Raw genomic sequence first — 23,435 nt, forward strand, 5'->3', positions numbered from 1 at the left:
GTTTCTCCCATTCTTTGCAGGACCTCTCAAGCTCCATCAGGTTGGATGGGGAGCGTCGGTGCACAGCCATTTTCAGATCTCTCCAGAGATGTTCAATTGGGTTCAAGTCTGGGCTCTGGCTGGACCACTCAAGGACATTCATAGAGTTGTCCCATAGCCACTACTTCGTTATCTTGGCTGTGTGCTTAGGGTCGTTGTCCTGTTGGAAGATGAACCTCTGCCCCAGTCTGAGGTCCAGAGCGCTCTGGAGCAGGTTTTCATCAAGGATGTCTCTGTACATTGCTGCATTCATCTTTCCCTCGATCCTGACTAGTCTCCCAGTACCTGCCGCTGAAAAACATCCCCACAGCATGATGCTGCCACCACCATGTTTCACTGTAGGGATGGTATTGGCCAGGTGATGAGCGGTACCTGGTTTCCTCCAGACAGGACGCTTGCCATTCAGGCCAAAAAGTTCAATCTTTGTTTCATCAGACCAGAGAATTTTGTTTCTCATGGTCTGAGAGTCCTTCAGGTGCCTTTTGGCAAACTCCAGGCGGGCTGTCATGTGCCTTTTACTGAGGATTGGCTTCCGTCTGGCCACTGTACCATACAGGCCTGATTGGTGGAGTGCTGCAGAGACTGTTGTTCTTCTGGAAGGTTCTCCTCTCTCCACAGAGAAATGCTGGGGCTCTGTCAGAATGACCATTGGGTTCTTGGTCACCTCCCTGACTAAGGCCCTTCTCCCCCGATCGCTCAGTTTGGCCGGGCGGCCAGCTTTAGGAAGAGTCCTGGTGGTTCCAAACTTCTTCCGTTTACGGATGATGGAGGCCACTGTGCTGCAGACATTTTTCTGTACCCTTACCCAGATCTGTGCCTCGATACAATCCTGTCTCGGAGGTCTACAGACAATTCCTTGGACTTCATGGCTTGGTTTGTGCTCTGACATGCACTGTTAACTTTGGGACTATAGACAGGTGTGTGCCTTTCCAAATCATGTCCAATCAACTGAATTTACCACAGGTGGACTCCAATCAAGATGTAGAAACATCTCAAGGATGATCAGTGGAAACAGGATGCACCTGAGCTCAGTTTTGAGTGTCATGGCAAAGGCTGTGAATACTTATGGACATGTGATTTTATTTATTTATTTATTTATTTTTTTTGTAATAAATTTGCAAAGATTTCAAACAAACTTCTTTCACGTTGTCATTATGTGGTATTGTTTGTAGAATTTTGAGGAAAATAATGAATTTAATCAATTTTGGAATAAGGCTGTAACATAACAAAATGTGGAAAAAGTGAAGCGCTGTGAATACTTTCCGGATGCACTGTAATTCTTTCATTATTTACATACCCTTATGCCGTCTCAAACTCCTATGACTTTCTCCAGCAGAACACAAACAAATATTTTGATGGAGATATGATGTGAATATATCCATACAATGCAAGTCATTACTTCTATCCCAGCTTAATATGCAGAGACAACTATAAGTAAGGTTGATTCCCCCGAAAAATATAAATCTCTGTGGTACTATCAAAACATTGCTCTGTTTATTTAAGCATCTGTACCAGCCCAACATTGTAGGTAGTGAGCAGGACTACTTTATTGAAAGCAATCATTATTTTTGCAAAAGAGTTGTTCAGCAGTGATGCCAATAGACCTTATTCACACTAGCGCCATCTTTTTTTATTTTCTCCTCTTTTTTTTTTTTTTTCTCCCCAATTTGGAATGCCTAATTCCCAATGCGCTCTAAGTCCCCGTGGTGGTGTAATGACTCACCTCAATCCTGGTGGCGGAGGATGAATCTCAGTTGCCTCCGTGTCTGAGACCGTCAATCCGTGCATCTTATCACATGGCTTGTTGAGCGCATTACCACGGAGACATAGCGTGTGTGGAGCCATCCACCGCGGCATCCACGCACAACTCACCACGCACCCCACCGAGAGCAAACCACATTATAGCAACCACGAGGAGGTTACCCCATGTGACTCTACCCTCCCTAGCAACCGGGCCAATTTGGTTGCTTAGGAGACCTGGCTGGAGTCACTCAGCATGCCCTGGGATTCAAACTCACGAACTCCAGGGGTGGTAGTCAGCGTCTTTACTCACTGAGCTACCCAGGCCCCCGCAAGCGCCATCTTTGATTTTTAATGGGTATGACAACGAGTCTGTGAGAGATAGACTTACAGTCTCCGTGCAATTACAGTGTTATTCCCATTAAATATCAAAGATGGCGCTAGCGTGAATAATGTCTATTGTTTAGTCAACCAGGGAGGCTAATTTGCAATGGGTTCCCACTGAAATTTCCTATGGGTTTTTATAATGGCAGTCTTCAATTTATGAGTAAAATAAGGTCTTTAATTAAATTTACTTGAGACATTTTGTTCTACAGCATAAATAACACAAAGTCATACCTCAAAGATGAATTTTGAAACCACTTTTTTTTTCTTTTTTTTTTTTAAATGCACGTTGCTAAATAAGGACTACAATGGATGGTTTGTCAACAACGTAAACTTGCATGCTTGTGGTATTTGTAATCCTTATCAGTATTGGGTAAGTTACTTTCTAAAAGTTTTTCTGCTAAACAAATTCAAAATAATGTCTATTTCCTCCTTGTTCATTGACTCATTTGGGGGCGCACACACTTCAGCTGTCACAAACCACAAACAGATCTACATAAAGGGATAGTTCACCCAAAAATAAAAATTCTCTCATCATTTACTCACCCTCATGCCATCCCAGATGTGTATGACTGACTTTCTTAATTTCTTCATCTTTGTGTTCAGCAAAAGAAAAAAAGTCACACATCTGGGATGGTAATTTAAAAAAGTAATTTGATTACTGTAATAACTTTATAATTACATTACACCCAACACTAATCCATTATTTAGCATGGTTTTTTGTTTTGTTTTTTGTTTAACACAGCGGCTTAAAAAATTACATTTGTGGAATGACTGTAATGGTCTGTGTAATTTATATTCTTGAACAAAACGAACATGAAAGTCAAGTCATTTTAACCACAGACCTTATTTTACTTAAAATTGAAAATTGTCATAAAAACCCAAAAGAAACTCCCAAGGCAACTCATGGGTTGAAAACTCATTGTCTTCCGGGTTTTTGGACTACAGCCTGAATAGCTTTATAATGTTTGGTTGCGCTAGTGGGGCTGAAATGATAAACTTCACCTTTAAAGCAGCTCTACTGATCTTTGGGCTCTCTAGCGACATCTGGGATTGAAACTCAATTTATTGTTTGCATTCCATACTGTACCAATGTCTCAGAAGTCAAAGTTTGCTGGTTTGAAAGTGTTTTGGATGGTTTTACCTCATCATGTATAGGTAAGTGCCACTTTCACAACTGTCACTTCTGTAACAATGGGTTTTCCTCGATTTGAGAACAAGAATGATTAAAAATTAAATATGACATCTTCTTGGGAATGCCAACCCTTCTGCATTCTGTGGATATCATTATTTCTGGATTGTACATTTTAATTCAGAGTTTTTACAAAGTGTGTTGATAATTAATTATAAATGAACCATATTTTTATTTTTTTTCCAGATATGCATTTTCATGCTTAAACCCAATTTGCCGATGAATCTCATTAAAAAATTTAATTTTGTTCATATTTAACCAAGCTTTAAAGTGTGTAATTTTTGTGCCATTATTGGGGGGGAATTACAAAAAATTCAAACAAATGGAAGCCCAGAGGCCATAAAATAATTTGTTAACTTGCGAAAACAAAGACGGAAAAATAATAATAATGCATGGTCACCATCAGCTTATACAGTTGTGCTCAAAAGTTTGCATACCCTTGGTGAATTGGTAATATATGTACCATTTTTAAAACATGAGTTAGCAGGCAAAACACATTTATTTTATTTCTTATGGGATTCATATTCAACTGTAGGTTATAACAGAATGGCACAATCATAAAACAAAACATGGCAACAAATAAAAAAATGAAATGACCCCTGTTCAAAAGTCTGCATAACCTTAGTTCTTAATACTGTGTATTTACCCCTTTAGCATCAATGACAGCGTGCAGTCTTTTGTAATAGTTGTCTATGAGGCCCCAAATTCTTGCAGGTGGTATAGCTGCCCATTCGTCTTGGCAAAATGCCTCCAAGTCATGCAGAGTCTTTGGTCCTCTTGCATGAACCGCACGTTTGAGATCTCCCCAGAGTGGCTCGATGATATTAAGGTCAGGAGACTGTGATGGTCACTCCAGAACCTTCACCTTTTTCTGCTGTAACCACGGGAGGGTCAACTTGGCCTTGTGCTTGGGGTCATTGTCATGCTGGAAAGTCCAAGAGCGTCCGATGCGCAGCTTTCGTGCAGAAGAATGCAAATTGTCTGCCAGTATTTTCTGATAACATGCTGCATTCATCTTGCCATCAGTTTTCACAAGATTCCCCGTGCCTTTAGAGCTCACACACCCCCAAAACATCAGTGAGCCACCACTATGCTTCACAGTGGAGATGGTATTCTTTTCACTATAGGCCTTGTTGACCCCTCTCCAAACATAGCGCTCTATATCGGTCGGCCGATATTAATATTATTATATTTTACCGATATGAAAACTTTTTTTCAGGACATATAATGCAGAAAACAATGCTTTAGAATTGGTGTCATAGCGTAGTTTGTCCAGCAGAGCGTGCTCCGACTCCATTGTTTACAGAGCTGACTCTGAGCTGATGGTGGCTCTGCAGACAGGGCGGAGTTAAACGGTGTGGATTTGAGCAGTCTCTTTTCCTTAAATTGCTAACTAGTTTGTGCAGTGGCGGAGCCAGGGGTGGCCGTGGCCACCATGGACCGAAGCCTGGCCACCCCGCTCGCAACTGCCGCTTTGATAATTTTTTGTCTTGGGCACAATTTCGTTTTTAGAGGTGGAACTGTCTCTGTACAACCGCAACACACAAGAGTCTTAACGTGCGCACACCAAGGTCGCCACACCTCTCTGTCCCAGGTGTCACTATACCCCCCCCCCCACCCCATCGTTTTATATAACGTTAACCCTGTCCCTGACAACCATGCCACTCATGTTTATCACATCTGTTTGCTGTTATCCAGCTATAGTTTGTCAGTGCAGTCAGTAATGTAGCAGATTGAAAGGTAAACATCAGAGCATCTTTTGCAGCTCAGCTGACAACGGTGCGGTGGTGGATTGTGGGTGGTGAGTGTTGATTTGACACTTTGCTGTTACCTAGTTGGTGAGATGCAATGCTGGAAAGTAAATAAAGTCCATCTTTTACTCTCCATGGCAACAAGCTTACAGCTAACTAGCTAATCACGTAGCTACTTTCATTGTTGTCAGTGTGTAAACATGTATTCACTAGGGATGTGCGCTACGACTAATTTGACTGTCGTTTAAATGGAAGTTTTGTAACCGACTAGTCTAAAGAGAAACCAACCTTCAGAAAACAGTAAAAAAAAAAAAATGTGTTTGCGACCCATTTAAAATACTTAATATATTCCAAATCTGACGCTAAATTCCACTGAAAAGGGGCATTTATCTGCAACGAGCTCACCTTGAATTATGATCATTGTACATTAAATATAGAACATGACACGCATTCACTGAATCAACATTAGCGAATATTTAATAGACATATTAATTGAATGAATAGTGCAGGATCAATGGAACAACCCTAAAAGCCTGTTCTAAACGGAAATCACCAAGTAAAAGTTACTTAACGTATTAAAACAGTCAGGACATTGTTGAAAATAATTAACAGGTAGACTAAGCCAAATCTATGAGAGAGAAAAAAAATGCGCTGAAAATTTGAGCGTATTTCACAACGTGCAGTTGTGCATTAACCATTGATCTAATATGACAGCTGTTCGGTAAAGAACTTTAACCATTATGATGTAAAAAATAAAATAAAAATAGCTATAGGATAGCAAAACTAGGCCTGTGATGTAGCCTACAATAATCCTAATGTATTCTAAACATGACATGTACACAGAATAAAATATAATTTATCCCGTTAAGCAGTCGGCACCTTGTTGAAAATAGCCGCCTTAATCAGAAGATTAAAAAAAATTACATACCTAGTCTAAAACAGTTATTTTCTAGGCTACTTAAAAGCATAAATGTTTTGATGAGTAAAATTAACACGTCGACATGGTCCGTTGAAAGACGGGACTTGACTCACCTGAGGCGGCTATCCTGCGCTTGAAAAAGCCTGCTCAGCGGAAAAATAACGTACAAGCATGCACAGATGCAAAGAAGACTCAAATGTGAAAACATCCTTAGGGACTTTCAAACATTTGGAAAGCCGGGCGACGCACCCTAAAAACGGCACCGTTAGAACGGTTTCATGCTGAAGAGCCGCTTAAAAGTACGTTTTTTTTTTTTTTTTTGTTTGTTTTCTCTCTCTCTCTCATAAATGTAAATGAGTGTAAATGCCAACATCATATATGTCGAAAGGACTGATGCCTGTCAACCAAAACATGAACTCATTGATGTCATTAAATGACATAAAAATGACTTTTTTATTCCATCAGTTACTCCTGATCGGAGGCTACCGTAAATATTTTGTTTATACGTAGGGTTACGTCCTACATAAATGTAATGGTGCAATGCTCAAATATTTAGTAGTGCATAAATTGTGATTTAGTGCCCATTTGTGCCACAACTAGGCTAAGTTGTAACGTATGTATAGCTGGTGCAACCAGCCCCTGATGTTTATTTAGCTATTTATTTTATTTTTTATTTATTCTTTATTTTAATGGTCAGCCATTGACTGATACTAAACAGTACTGATGTTATTTTACTATTTATTTTATTTTTATTTATTCTTTATTTAAATGGTCAGCAATTGACTGATACTAAACATACAGTACTGATTTTTATTTTATTTATTGTATTTTTATTCTTCATTTAAATGTTCAGCAATTGACTGATACTAAACAGCACTGATGTTAATTTAGCTATTTATTGTATTTTTATTTATTCTTTATTTTCTCAGTGTTCATTTCTAGAATTTGTTGACAAAGTATTATAATAATAATGTCAAATGTTCTTTGATAAAAATATTCGTTTAAGAAAGAAGCCTTCTGAGTACCTTTGCATAGTCATATCGGTAAACAATCCACATAGAAAAGTTTTAATTCCAGCTCAAAAATTAGCTATATCGGTAATCGGTGAATTTTCCCTCTCTAAAATCGGTATCGGTCTCAAAACTCCCATATCAGTCGGGCTCTACTCCAGATTACAGTGTGCCAGAAGCTGTGAGGCATGTTAAGGTGTTGTTGGGCATATTGTAACCGGGCTTTTTTTGTGGCATTGGCGCAGTAAAGACTTCTTTCTTGCAACTCGACCATGCAGCTAATTTTTGTTCAAGTATTGTCGTATTGTGCTCCTTGAAACAACCACACCGTCTTTTACCAGAGCAGCCTGTATTTCTCCTGAGGTTACCTGTGGGTTTTTCTTTGTATCCCGAACAATTCTTCTGGCAGTTGTGGCTGAAATCTTTCTTGGTCTACCTGACCTTGGCTTGGTATCAAAAGATCCCCGAATTTCCACTTCTTAATAAGTGATTGAACAGTACTGACTGGTATTTTCAAGGCTTTGGATATCTTTTTAACTCCTTTTCCATCTTTATAAAGTTCCATTACCTTGTTACGCAGGTCTTTTTACAGTTCTTTTCTGCTCCCCATGGCTCAGTATCTAGCCTGCTCAGTGCATCCACGTGAGAGCTAACAAACTCATTGACTATTTATACACAGACACTAACTGCAAATTAAAAACCTTTAATTGCCATTTAAACCTGTGTGTGTCACCTTGTGTGTCTGTAACAAGGCCAAACATTCAAAGGTATGTAAACTTTTGATTAGGGCCATTTGGGTGATTTCTGTTATCATGATGATTTAAAAAGGAGCCAAACAACTTTGTGATAATAAATGGCTTCATATGATCACTATCCTTAAATAAAAGACATGATCAAAAGCACACACAAAGCATGATCAGTCATATTTTCAAAATCAATGCCAAAATTTCACAATTTCTGCCAGGGTATGCAAACTTTTGAGCACATCTATATATTTTTATAGCATTAGCCATTATTTTTGCAATATATTGTCGTTTGGTGATGCTAGTGGTGCAGAAGTTATTCACATTAAATAATATAACAAAGAATAAAATAAAAAAATCAAGCAAAGCATGAATGCCTTTCAGGATACCTCACATTTATTTCTTCTAAAATGACCCCCTCTCTTTCTGCAGTTTTTCCCTTATATCCTGTTGCTGGTGGCAGTATCGGTGTACGTGCCAGGGTTGTTTTGGCGGTTCACGGGAGCCCCTGTGCTTTCTTCTGATCTGACTTTTATAATGGAAGAACTGGACCGTTCCTACAACAGAGCAATCAAACTGGCCAAACGCCTTCACACTTCAGGAGCACTGGACTCTCAGTCTGCCCGGGTGGACTCTCACAGGTGGGCAGCACACACACAGAGCAGAGCAAATGCCTAACAGTGATACTTGAGTTTAGTTTGCACAGATACTTGCCACATACGCACATAAAATACACACAGAGCTGTCAGTTGGTTAAAGAGCTGCACTTCTTAGAAGTTATTGACTCTTGCAAAATAACCTGCCACCATACAGTACATATTTCCAGTTTTCTCTTTTTCCATAATTCTCTCAGCCATATATTGGTTCATTAGTGCTAATGCAGAATCAATGGGACCAGTCAGTAAACTGAAAATCTTCAATAAATTAAAAATGTATCTACTATACTGTTTTTCTCAGTCGATTTTACACGTTTCTCTAAACTCAGGTCACTACTTTCAAAACGATTAACACAGCCATCTGAATACTTTGTAGATGTCCTAAACCGATTTCTTGATTGTCATCATTTTCCCGAAACACTACACTCAGTTTCTCTGATCCAAGATTCGTGTTTTCAAAATAGTTAACACAGACAAATTAATTAGTCATATTCTCTGATACACATGTCAGGTTGTCAGATCCCTTCATGTTAGCAATGCACACAGCAGAGAAAATGCAATGTACACAATTTTTCACACAACTATCATAACTTTGCAATCTATAAATGGGGTCAAATATGAAAATTTTGTGGAAACAAAAAATGAGAAAGAAGATGAAAAACAAGACTAAGAAGAGGTAGAGTGGATTTTCCCAGCTCTTTCAGGAGTGAGCATTGAAAGGCTTGAGGAAAGACCAAATGGAGATATTGAATGATGGTGAGCAGAGAGAAAGAGGACAGCAGGGTGGAAGAGTAGATTAAAGAAGACACAGAAAAGGCTCAAACTATATTATATCATTAATCATGATCTCTGATACACACTAAGAGTTGGCCCAATGTGAGCAGATCTACAGTGCTTCAATCTCAACAAAAAGAATAAGAGGGAATGATGGCATTGGTCTGCATGTCACAATCAGTGTCCATAATTAACATCTGTGCTTTACTGTGTTGTCTTAGGTTCATAAAATATAGTGAAACTGCTAGTTTTTTTTTTTAACAGTAAACCTCCTCGTCCTCTCTCAAGAGGAAGAGCAGGAACAACTAGAAATTTAGGGTAATTTTACGAAAATGCATAAATTATCTTTCTTGTGGATTTTTAAGATAATTGTGTTATTTCAATAGTAGAGTTGTGTGTCTATGGCTGAATATATTATGTGAGGGTGGGCAATATGACCAATATCTTATATCACGATGAGTAATTTTATATCACCAAAACGATATATATCACGATATAGTAAATGTTTACGGAAAATAAAAGTAAATTGGTTTTTGTATTAAATAACCATATTGTAATGTCTATTTTTGGGGGTAATTCTGTCAGTGAATTAAATACTTTTTAAAATATTCCCTCTTAAATAATTTTCTCTTTATTTGGAGCTTGGCAATAGTCCTTTTCTGCATATCGCGGGGCCGTTTTGCGGCCCTCTTCAGCCAGTCGCGGCACGTTCGGCATAATGCGGCAGCCCATTTCAGCTTATCGCCGCCCATTCGGCCTGGTTTCGCGGCTTGCCCACTGGGAAAAGTCCCGGTTCTCCCTATGGCCAGTCCGCCCCCGGCCCCCAAAGATTTCTTCAATTCTGTCTGTCTCACGTGAAGCCCTGCCCACTGAGAGAGAACGCACTGCGCACATAAGTATTTACATATCACGATATACTCGATATAGCAAAATCTCTATCGATTGACACTTTATATCATCACCATGATGTATATCGTCATATCGCCCAGCACTAATATTATGAATTCAGTAGAGAACACATCTATGGTTTTGATATTAGTATTTAGTTTTAATAAATGCATTATCGGAAAAGAATACAGTGTTTCATTATGCAATTGAAATGTGAATTGTTTTGAGAGCATTGACTTAGTTTGGAGAAATGTATTAAATCAATTGAGAAAAACTGTAATAACTCAACTTTTAAACTGAATTGATGGTAAAAAGTAACCTATTTGGTATAGTGCATCAATGTTTTGGGTTATCATATTAATGCTTGTTGTAGCTCATTGAATTACATTTTTTCAATTGACAGGCTCCCATCATAACACTTCGGGTGTTACAAGTTAAGTTAACCCATAACGTGTTAAGAACAAGTTAAGCTCAATCGACAGCATTTTTGGCATAAGGTTGTTTACCACAAAAATAAAATCCCTCCTTTTCTTAAAAATAAATTTTTTTTTTTTTTGGATTGCAGTGAGGCACTTAGAATGGAAGTGAATGGGGGCCAATCTGTTTCAGAAGTATAGCCACAAGACATAAACAATATGCTTGTTAACATGATTTAGTGAGATAAAATAGTTTACCTACCTTTTCTGTGTAAAGTTATTGCCAATTTGACAAGTTCATTGCCATGAAACATAACACTATAAACCCTACAATTACAACAAAAAGAAAAAAAACAACAATTTAAACATTTTAGTTCAAATAGAACATGAGTTTTAACAGTAGAATTATAAGCTTCATATTTCTGCCTTTTTAAACCCTCCAAAAATTGGCCCCATTCACTTCTATTGTAAGTGCCTCACTGTAACAGAGTTTTGCTTTTTGTTTTTTTTGTTTTTTTTAAAGAAAAGATGGGATGAGTTGAAATTAAAACATTAAAAACGTTTTTAAAACATTATGCCACAAACGCTGTCGATTGAGCTTAACTTGTATTGAACCCAGAATATTCCTTTAAATTGGTGTTTTTCGAATAATCTGAATATGATTACTCCATTTCTCTGTTTTTAATGCATGTATTGAGTGTTTCTTAGATAACAATACCATTATGCTAATATGTTTTGTTCTTTAGCTCTGTGCTGGACCTTACCGAAAGCTGTTTTAGATATCCTCTGGTGGAACAGTATTTGAAGACCAAACGCTTCTCTCGTGGACTACTGGTCCAATACCTCTTGTGCCGCGGAGTCACATTCTTGGCCCTCATATTAGCCTGCGTCTACCTTTGCTATTACATCCGCCTCTCCATCACGGATGAGTTTCAGTGTGACATCCGGTCTGGAGTGGTTATTAATGACTCCTCAGTACCACCAGCCATGCAGTGCAAGTTAGTTGCAGTGGGCATCTTCCAGCTACTGAGCTACATCAACCTGTTTGTTTATTTGCTGCTGTTGCCATTGTGCTTGTACGCCATGTTGGTTCCATTCAGAAGGACCACAGGATTCTTGAAGCCCTACGAGATGCTGCCCACGATAGGGGTAATGCAGTTTGGGAGACTGGCCTGGGATGATCTTGCTCTATATTTGCTGTTTCTGGAGGAGAACTTGAGTGAGCTGAAGAGTTACAAGTGCCTAAAGGTGTGTTGATCAGATTGCTTTATTTGTTGGGGGCATTTGGGGAAAGATTCCAGATACATTGTGGCAACTTTTGGGAGGCTCCCACCACGAATACATCTTAACAAAAGGACTAATGTCTCAAAACAGCAAAAGGTTTCTGTAATGGGTAGGGTTAGGGTATATTCCCCACTTTATATGTGTTACTGAGTTGAATGCACTACGTGAATACCTCTGTGACTAACGTAGCTTTTTTGTTCATTTCATGGCATTGTCTTGTAATATGTAGGTGTTAGAGCTGTTGAAGGAGGATGGAGAAGAGTCATTCGACATCATGCTGTTGTTACAGACTCTTGGACAGGTAAAAACAGACATGGTGGATAGCAGATTGCCTAAAGACGGGAAAACCTCAAACATCAACATCAATGGCACAGAGATGAAAGGTGTGTGTCTTCTGATTAAAAAAAAAAAAAAAAAAAAAATATATATATATATATATATATATATATATATATATATATATATAATATATACACACACACACATATGTATATATACACACATGTATATTTTTATACATTTATAAATTCACAGATTAAGATTATCCATCACAGTTGCAGTTTAAGAGGTTGGTTCAGTTCTCATTCTCTGAAGGTGCCTGCGCTAACTAGGGATGGGACATACTGTATATAGAATTTTGAAATATCGTGAACCAAAATAATTGACGAACCACATAAAACCACAAAACTCAATATTCGAAATTTGCAACATTCTTTTCTGTCCATGTGATGATACATTAAATGACCCATCAAACATCAAAATCTCTCTGTGGCTTTTTCCTACACTGTTTACAGGGTTCACACAAGGTCCTTAAAGTGCTTGAATTTATAGTTTAGAAATGTAAGTACTGGAAAACCTGGTACTGGTTGCATAAATCTGTTTTAGACTAGTCTTACAAGTTGTCTTAAATTTTGGTCTTAACTTTTTCAGTCAGTTGCATAACTTAGATCAGACTAATTTAAGATCATAATGTAAGACAGCACACCCCTAGGCTAACTTTTGTTTACATTCCTTGTTGCCATGGAAAATAACTGTCAGTTGAGGGCTAAAAGGGGCTTGAGTTGAGACTTTGAAGAAGACTTTGACTTCTACGATGGTAACATTTCTTGCGTGTTTTATTATTTGGGTTAAAATCACTAAATTTGTTCATTACAATCGATTTTGAAGCATTTTGTTTTTCTAATATGCTAATATTTTCAGCAAAGGAAAACTGTGTTGAGCGCCCGCTGTCTGACAAGTCGTTCTGTCTTTTCCCACAATGTAATGCGAATTAGACTGTCTTACTAAAGACAACTGTGAGCTTGTTTTATGCAACAGGCTTTCTCTGGCGTCTTTAGTTAGACGACGTCTTAAGTTAATGGCTATGCAACCGGCCCCTGGAAAATCGGCTTGTTTTGTTGAAAAGTGCTTGAGATTAAAACAGAACATTTCTTCTGTGTAATGTGTTTCCATCAAAGATGAGGTCGACACACTCCACTTTCATTGATAAACATGTCTTTTAATATCCTTTCTGTTTTTTTACAGTCAGTTTGTAAAAAAGTAAAAAAAAAAATAGTTTAAAAACCTGCATTTTAATCACACAGCAGGGATGCAGTAAAGAAACTGAGAGACTCCTCTCTCATTAATGTTCACTGAACCAGAGCACTGCGAGAGGCTTGTTGAACTCTTAAAGAGACGGTACCATGTGAGTGCTTTTTATACAAAGGAATGTAAACCCAATGTATATACTTGTAAACTGTACATATTTAAAACAGTGACAGCTCATTTCAATATTATACATACAATTTCATGTTATAATATCAATTGATAGAATGTAAAAAAAATTATTTTTTAAAAGTTAAAAAGTGATTATAATAATGATGACAAACAATTGATCATTTATATTTTATAAAAATAAAAAAAATTAATTAAAAATTATATATTATATTACCAAATCATCATCAACAAAATGTAAACATGTAAATTGTAGGGATGGAACGATTCTCTTCCGATCCGATACCTGAACTATCAGTATCAGCCGATACCGATACCAGTGTTGTTGTTTTTTCTTAATGAGATTAGAACATCTATAATTCACTGTGTGGAAATGATTGGGAGTACTCTTTTGTGTGAAGAAACAAAAACATCTAACAATACTTTATTTCATTATAAAATAGGAAAACAAAAAACAATTACATAAGAGCATGTGCAAAACTTTATTGTTAGCTAGTCTACAGGATGCAGCAGCAAAAATAACAGTAATTCCAGTAAAATTCTTCAGTAGAAAAGAAGCCAGTTCTCTTCACACATTTTAACTTGTATCTGGACTTGTAAATGGTTTCAGATCTCTCTCTCTCTCTCTGTTCTTTATTTCATTTTTGTTTTGTAATTTCTAATAATAATAATAATAATAATAATAATTTTACTATACATTGGTGATAAATTTCAGTTGTAATTTCTTAAGGCTTTTATTTTGAAAGTTCGGCGCTGAGCGCTCCAGGAAGTCTGTGTTTGAGTGTTTGTTTGTAGGCTAATTCACAGAAGTGTAATATGCTTCTCATTCAACATCTGGTAAAAAGCTTGTACGGTGCTGTTCTCAATGCATGTTATAGGCGGACCAAACTATTGATCCTCTACATCTGAGATGAAGTTTGAGTAGAGCGACCACATATTCCGCTGAGCAATGTATGACGAGCTTCTGCGCATGTTTTTGTGTGTGTGTTGGCAGAGCGGCACTCGTTCAGTAAAGCATGGTGCCAGAGACTACTTAGCTGTGCATGCTGACTGTATATTTATTATTAAACACAGCCTTTTGAAATTCAGAAAGCTTTGGATGACTGTAAGAGCCTGAATAAAATGCACGAGTTATATGGACTACTTTAATGGTGATTTGAAGATTATTTATGTCATTATTAGAGCTTGACAGTAACGTCAATGACCAACATGCTGTATCGGATTTGGATTGGGCTCGTCGGACCAATACCCGATCCAGGTAAAAACGTCAATATCAGACCCTATACCGATCCAGGTACTGGATCTGTGCCATCCCTAGTAAATTGATACATGCTCATATAAGAGGTAGACCGCTATATCGGTTTTACTGATTAATCGGTGCAGATATTTGCTTTTTGTAACTATCATTATCGGCAAATATCTATGCCGATAGTGGCCAATCTTTTTTTTTTTTTTGGTGTTACTCTGTTGGTGGCACTGGAAGATTGTACAGTTAAAATGTCTTGATTCTTCAGTATAACAGAGGCCTCCAGAGGTGAAATAAAAGCAATCATGTAGGGGTATGTTGTATCTTAACCTTTTTAATTATTGACAGAATTCATCCATATTTTATCCTCACTTCAATGCATATATTTATATTTTGATAAGATATTCAAGGATTCTAAATTAAAGCGAGGTTATGCAAAGAAAAAAAATGTGTATATATTGTGTCTCCAACTTCATATCTTGTTAATAATAATAGGCTAAACATTTTTCCTTGTTTAACTTCATGTAGTGAAATACATAGACAAAACTCTTCATCTGATGAATACATAGACAATTTTGTAGCCCTCTTCAGCCTGTTACGGCCCCTTCGGCATAACGCGGCGGCCCATTTCAGCTTATCGCCGCCCGTTCGGCCCCGTTTCACGGCCGGCCCACCGGGACAAATTAACAAGCTTAATTTGGTAAATAATGAATTATAGAACATTGTAACAGAGCCAAGTCTCTGGCATTTCTAAACAAGAGTCCCTTGTGTATTTTGGGCTTGTTTATATTTAAAAGTCCTGTGTTATGCAACAAATATAAATTTTTACTGGGTATATCTGGTTTGACAATACATTTTTATTGGGATTGTATTCATTTTGGATTCTTGTAGCCTCGATGTCTGTTCCTGTCATAGTAAGAAAAGACTAAGAAAATTATTTAACATTCTGTAAATTGATTAAAAAAAAATATCGGCCGATTAATCTGTTATCGGCCTTTTCCACTACTTTAGATATCGGTATAGGCAAAATCCACTGTGGGTTGACCTCTAGCTCTTCTACTTAAAAACCATGCACAAAATTATGCAAGATAAAATAAAAATGCCACCCAGGCTACATTAAATACAGGTTACGCTTTTTATATGTCCAATGTAATATCTGGGTTGTAGACCACTGTTCTATGGCCAGGGGTGGACTGGCCATTGGGAGAACTGGGACTTTTCCCGGTGGGCGGCGATAAGCTGAAATGGGCTGCCACATTATGCCGAAGGGGCCGTGACAGGCTGAAGAGGGCTGCAAAATGGTGCCACGATATGCAGAAAAGGGCCAGCGACCGGGGACAATTTCTCTTCCCAGTCCGCCCTTGTCTACGGCAGTGAGAAACATGATGTTTTGTTAAATGAACCGCTTGATGATGTAAACAAGTGTAATGTTTTTCAGATAATTAAATTGTTTGTCCTCTATATAATTCCATTTGTTTGTTTGTTTTTGTATTGTATCTGATTGTTTGTGTCCATGTGTTTTTCCAGAGGTTTCTCCGCTTCTTCAGGAGAACAGCTTGAGAAAGTGTGAAGATGAGAAAGTTATGCGCCAGAGGGTGATCTGAATTGCTGTTTCTATGGTGACCACACTGCCAGCGTCTTGCTGAGGCTCCCAACATCTGAAAAATATGGAGGAATACATTTGGGGTGGGGACTCTCCCCCTTGCAGTTTCTCTGCAATAAATTCATAAAGTTTTTTTCTCAGGACACATCCTTTACTATGTACTACTAAAGAATGTGTGCACAGCTGAGCTCCCAGAACTTGGCTTTAAGTGCCTTTTGCACAATTTTTTTTTCTCATTTGAAATATTGATGTTGTGAAGCTTAAACTCACATGTACCAAAATAACAATCAAGGTTAGGAATTTGTATAGAGGATGGCCATCAGATGTGATACAACATGATGATGCAATCAAATTCTGTTGTGTGGTTTAATATTACTTATATTATTTTTTTGTAGCAGAGAGTTTTATTTTTTAAACTCAGTTTTGTGGTACCTTTTAATAGTAACTTTGCACTGAAGAAAATGTCTGGCTTTAACAGGGATTCTGTTATCACCATAGTAAGTAACAGCAACATTTGCTGATTTTGTCGGTCTGAAATAATGAAAGAATTGTTATAAATTGAAAGAAAAGTGTGGGCAAGCACCTACAGAATGCCACATTGATTTGGATTTTTAAAACTGAATGTCATGCATATGGAAAAACAAAATGGAAGCGATTCCCTGATGCAGTTGTATATGCTTATAATAGACATAAATCAATAGTACATGAGTCCATGAAGGCTCAGTTGTCATGGCAATGTAGGACTGTGTCAGTGTTGTCCTATCTACTGATGTTGATACAATATTGCAATTGTATTTATAAACTGTTTTTCCCATTTTCATGTGTTTGTACATTATTTTGAATTTTTATTTTGAGGGGAATCAGAGGCTCAGAACTTTTCACTCGAGAGAAACATTGCAGTTACTGTAACGGGGGATTCAAATGGGAAAGGAGGAGGTGGGAACCGGACTAGCCATCAAAGTAATATTTTAATTAAAACTTAAAAGACACACACACACACACACACACACACACACACACGGCAGCTGCATGTGTGTCTCTCTCTCCCAAACTGCTGCATCCGGCTGCCTTTATCCCTCTCCTCAGCTGATTAGCCCGATTGGGGCCGCCCTCCTCGTCACACAGACAAAAGTTGTATGTTTGCTCGCATGGATTTGAAGGCATCGTAGAAAAAGTGGTAGTGCCTTATGCATTTGTAAGGAGGGTAAAAGATATGCTGTCACGCTTGTATTTACAGGTTAATTCAGGACAAGTGATATTTGGCCCTGAGCAGACAACTTTACAAATCCTTCCATGTACTTTCTCCATCTGTGCTTGAATGTGGATTCACAAGGCTTAGGTTCACCAGTGTTAGTTGTCAGTTTGTGTTTTAACTGTTGTATACAACAAAATGGGAACTGCATTAGAAGATTGATGTCATGTAAAACAGTGAAAAAAATTGTGGGAAATGCTACATCTGCTGTCTCATGTAGTGCAGAGATTGATATTGTCATTTTGTTAGTATTCATGATTTTTTGCATATTTCTTTCCAGAGATACCTAAAAATTGTTGTGCTTTGTATCTCTCTCTGTTCTCTGAAAGTAAAGTGCACTGATTTTACACTTCGGGAGATCCGGAATGTTTTTCTTGTATGTATGTATGCATGTATGTATGTATGTATGTGTGTGTGTGTGTGTGCCTAGATGTTTTTGAGCAGAAGTTAAAGGAAAATTCCAAGTTCAATACAAAATAATTAACTCCTGGAATCTACAGAGTTCAGCTCTTTTAGTAAACACATAAATAAAACAAATGCACATACAGTACCACTATAACACCAACAGCTTTAAATTAGGGCTGTCAATTTAATGTGTTTATTCAGATTGATTAATTATATAAAAAATGTATGCTATTAATCATGTCCCAGACCGTAATAAGGAATATTCCTACCATAAGTGCAATTCAAGCTTGAAGTACCATCTGTTTTCTCCAGAGTGCAGTAAGCAAAACTCCAGCTGTATAGGCAACATGCATCTTATACAGAGAACAAACCACACTTATCTACAGCAGACAGCACAAGATGAGGACGTGAGGCGTTCAAAAACAGCTAGATAAAGCTCAAAGCCAAACACAGGGATCTCAAGACATGTTTTTCTAAGTTTCAGACTACATTTAACTTGACACAGTGACCTTAAAACAGTATGTCTACATTGATGTATCCTTAGACAAGCTCTTATAATAAATCTGACAGATTGATGAATTCAATTGCAAAATGTATTACTTTGAACTGTAGGCCAGTGATTGGCTTATGTTCAATAAAATGGAAATGAACAACATACTGGATTCTTAAGCCAATTTTTGTATTGGCTTATCAATGCTTTACTCGTCTGCCACAATAATGTAATGCATTTTAATTATCTGAATTTTAATTTGAATAAAAAACTTTTTATAATTATTTAAATATAACTATTCATAATTATTTAATCATTATATATTGAATTATTATAATTATAATTTGATTAATCACCATACCATGTTATTAATTTGAATAAAAATTGCCATCCATTGACAGCCCTAATTTAAATCTTTCTATTCCCACATGTGCCTTTAACTGAATATTTTTGTAAAGTGCATGCAAGGCAGCACTACTTATATTATTCAAACAATCTGATTAGGGTTTGTTCTATAGGCTACTTTAATTATTAAACTTATGCAATTAATTCAGCCTAAAACACTACACACCAACTCTTTGTAGATATTTTGTACAACTGACAGATTGTTTAGCCTTCAAAATTTGACGAGCAGCGATGGCATGATTGTAATATTTGCATTGATTGGTGCAATTGCCAAGGACTATACAGTCTGGCTTTTTCTTGCAGAGGACTCCTAAGTATAAGCATAACACGAGTTTAGTAAAAGGATAGTTTCCCTTGGCGTAAGCCCCATCCTACGGTTCAGCGATAGTATTCTCGCTCAAAATGTCAGATCCTGCTGGAATGCGATGATGGCAGGAGAAAGGAACTTACCCCGTACAGCAGGACGGGACCTAAACTGGTGGTGATGGGGTGGTGGGGGATAAAAGCAATGGAAGCATAACGAAGCAATGAAGTACAGCTGTGTGGATCTTCTAAGCTGGCCCAGATAGAATCTGTGCACTTCTATTTTTTTTTTTTTTTTTTTGCACTGATTTTTACGGAAAACCTGCTGAATCCTGCGGAAGGGATTTTAAATAACAAAATGAATTAAATGGACCTGAGAGTACTACAGTCTTATTGATAGCTAAAAGAATCATGAAATTAACCAAAATATTTCATAAACAAACATGCGCGAGATGGTGAATGCGTAGAACTTTTATGAATGACAGATGTCACAATTCTGCGGAAATCTGTGGAGTTTTCTGCAGAGTTCTGCGTGCACAGATTCCATCTGGGCCTGCTTATAAGGCATACGCTGGATCATGATTGGATGAGATGCCTGATTTTAATTAATGAATGATGTACTACTACGAGTCCTCTTCCAGAAACATCGCATAGGCTCCCACTTCTGAGTGCTAAGACTTTAATTCTCGTTAAGACCAGCCTTGCCTAACTACAGTTGAAGTCCGAAGTTTACATACACCTTAGCAAAATACATTTACACTCAGTTTTTCACAATTCCTGACATTTAATTATAGAAAACATTCCCTGTCTTAGGTCAGTTAGGATCACTACTTTATTTTAAGAATGTGAAATGTCAGAATAATAGTAGAGAGAATGATTTATTTCAGCTTTTATTTCTTTCATCACATTCCCAGTGGGTCAGAAGTTTACATACAATTTGTTAGTATTTGGTAGCATTACCTTTAAATAAAACTTGGATCAAACATTTTGGGTAGACTTCCACAAGCTTCTCACAGTAAATTGCTGGAATTTTGGCCCATTCCTCCAGACAGAACTGGTGTAACTGAGTCAGGTTTGTAGGCCTCCTTGCTTGCACACGCTTTTTCAGTTCTGCCCACAAATTTTCTTTTGGATTGAGGTCAGGGCTTTGTGATGGCAGTTCCAAAACCTTGACTTTGATGCCCTTAAGCCATTTTGCCACACTTTTGGAGGTATGCTTGTGGTCATTGTCTATTTGTAAGACCCATTTAAGACCAAGCTTTAACTTCATGGCTGATGTCTTGAGATGCTGCTTCAATATAATCCACATAATTTTCCTTCCTTATGATGCCATCTATTTTGTGAAGTGCAGCAGTCCCTCCTGCAGCAAAGCACCCCCATAACATGATGCTGCCACCCCCATGCTTCACGGTTGGGATTATGTTCTTCGGCTTGCAAGTCTCACCCTTTTTCCTCCAAACATAATGATGCTCATTATGGTCAAGCAGTTAAATTTTTGTTTCATTAGACCAGAGTAAACATTTCTCCAACAAGTAAGATCTTTGTCCCCATGTGCACTTGCAAATTGTAGGCTGGCTTTTTTTATAGTGGTTTTGGAGCAGTGGCTTCTTCCTTGCTGAGCAGCCTTTCAGGTTATGTCGATATAGGACTTATTTTACTGTGGATATAGATACTCGTCTACCTGTTTCCTCCAGCATCTTCACAAGGTCCTTTGCTGTTGTTATGGGAATTATTTGCACTTTACGCACCAAACTATGTTCATCACTGGGAGACAGAATACGTCTCCTTCCTGAGCGGTATGATGGCTGCGTGGTCCCATGGTGTTTCTACTTGCGTACTATTGTTTGTATAGATGAACGTGATACCTTCAGGTGTTTGGAAATTGCTCCCAAGGATGAACCAGACTTGTGGAGGTCCACAATTTTTTTTCTGAGGCCTTGGCTGATTTATTTTGATTTTTTTCCATGATGTCAAGCAAAGAGGCACTGAGTTTGAAGGTAGGCCTTAAAATGCATCCACAGGTACACCTCTAATACAGTACACCTCCTATCCAAAGCTAATTGTCTAATTGTCTAAAGGCTTGACATCATTTTCTGGAATTTTCCAAGCTGCATAAAGGCACAGTTAATGTATGTAAACTTCTGATCTACTGGAAATGTGATATAGTCAATTAAAAGTGAAACAATCTGTCTGTAAACAATTGTTGGAAAAATTACTTGTGTCATGCACAAAGTAGATGTCCTAAACAGCTTGTAAAACTATAGTTTGCTAATATTAAATTTGTGGAGTGGTTAAAAAATGAGTTTTAATGACTTCAACCTAAGTGTATGTAAACTTCTGACTTCAGCTGTACATACGCCAGTCTGTTATATGTCCTATATCTGTATGTCTATTTATATTCTGTGTCTCACTGTAATGTTCTGTGTGCACTTGTTTCTCCTATCACCAAAAAAAAAAATAAATAAATAAAATAAAATAATTCCTTGTATACGTGTGAACACTTGCCAATAAACCTCATTCTGATTCTGATTCATGCCGATATGTTTTTCAAGTAAACATTTACAACTGAAATATTACTTGCTTTGATGAAGATAAACAACACTCATATTTAAATATTTTGAATTAATTAATTGTACACTTAAAGTGCTTTTCTGAAGAACAGGGCACTCTCCTCAACCACCACCAGTTACCAGTATATTTTAATATGATTATTCAAGTGTGTTATCTACTGTCACTGTTTGTATTGTACTTCACTTATCAGTTTAGAGGTGAAACTCGTGATGACTGATATGATTTCAATGGAAAACTTTATTATTTGATATTATATTGTACAGCCTCAAGCTGTCTTTTCACTGCATCCGACAAACGACAGCAGATAGACCGGAAGTCATTTATTTCCAGTGGAGAGTTCTACGGGGGCTTCGTGGGGTTCCGACCATATCTGGATACGACATTTTCGGATCCTATTTGAGCTTCCACTTTGAACTCGTGTGACTAGACCGAATGCGACTTCCTGACCGGAGGTAATATATTCACGCAAAACTATCAGCGCAAAGTGAGAAATATCAATGGATTTTGAACTAAACTTTATACTTCTTTATACCTGCTACTTCTGTATTTTGGACACTTATGAACGTGGAAGTTTTTATATTACTGTAAACGTGATTAAATGTGTACATGTGGCATTTAATTTTGCACACGCAAAGCCTACACATTTAAAATCACATCTATGAATTTCTGCTCCCCATTTGCCGAATTATGATTTCTGTTGCTGTTGATTATCAAAATATTAACTGTTAAAACAGCAATAATGATAAGTAATACTATTAGTAATAAATACTGAGTGAATAATCATCATTAATTTTATTAAAATCTTTCATCTGCTCAACAAAATCACACACAGTAATGTCGTTCTGAAGTAAACCTTTGTTAGCTTCTCCCTTAATGAATAAAATCTATTGCGAGCAACATGATATTTCATCACGACTGCCACTAGGAGGAGAAATACGACAGTCGTACGCGAATGTCGGAGACAGTGAAAAGGTGGCTTCAGTCGATAATGCAAGTAAAACCGTAATACTACAATAGTACATGCACTACACACAATAACACTGTACACTAAAAACATAAAATGAGGATTTAATAATGCTGGAGATGAAATATACTTAATTAAACATGAATATGATGTGCAGAAATATGCAATATACAAATTACAATATACATATTTTTAATAATTTCTTTAGCAGGAAAGTTATAATAGATAGATGGTTACACACTAAATGAATTCATGTGTACATTACTGTGCTATGAAATCGGTACATTTTAAACAATTTGAGATGATTATACATTTCATGGGGAACTACCAAGTAGTAATTTGTAGGCTACCTATAGTGACTTTTAAACAGACAAATAAAACAATTAAACTTTTATTATTTGTTATACTGCATCTTTCATGTTCAATCAATTATTACCAAATCCTCATTTTGTTTTTAGATTACAGTATTATTGTGTGCATTGCATAGATCTGTGGTGGTGTAGTGGACTAAAGCACTGAACTGGTAAGTGGAAGGTTGTTGGTTCAATCCCTACTGCTGCCACCACCATTGTGTCCTTGAGTAAGGCACTTAACTCCAGGTTGCTCCAGGGGGATTGTCCCTGTAATCAGGGCACTGTAAGTTGCTTTGGATAAAAGTGTCAGCCAAATGCATATTTGTAATGTAAA

At 37.3% G+C, this 23,435-nt stretch overlaps 1 protein-coding gene across 1 annotated transcript in view; it reads left to right on the plus strand.

The window, feature by feature from the left end:
• panx1a (pannexin 1a) overlaps positions 1 to 17,962 on the plus strand; it is a 33,029-nt gene extending 15,067 nt beyond the window's left edge. Inside the window, exons 3-6 of the mRNA XM_051678541.1 lie at positions 8,211 to 8,419; positions 11,259 to 11,760; positions 12,026 to 12,179; positions 16,283 to 17,962. Coding sequence (XP_051534501.1) covers positions 8,211 to 8,419; positions 11,259 to 11,760; positions 12,026 to 12,179; positions 16,283 to 16,359 — 942 coding nt within the window. The 3' untranslated portion in view covers positions 16,360 to 17,962. The remainder of the gene's footprint in view (positions 1 to 8,210; positions 8,420 to 11,258; positions 11,761 to 12,025; positions 12,180 to 16,282) is intronic.
• Positions 17,963 to 23,435: the final 5,473 nt, after the last annotated feature.

Source organism: Myxocyprinus asiaticus, chromosome 39, assembly GCF_019703515.2.
Source record: "Myxocyprinus asiaticus isolate MX2 ecotype Aquarium Trade chromosome 39, UBuf_Myxa_2, whole genome shotgun sequence".
Taxonomy (NCBI): Eukaryota; Metazoa; Chordata; class Actinopteri; order Cypriniformes; family Catostomidae; genus Myxocyprinus; species Myxocyprinus asiaticus.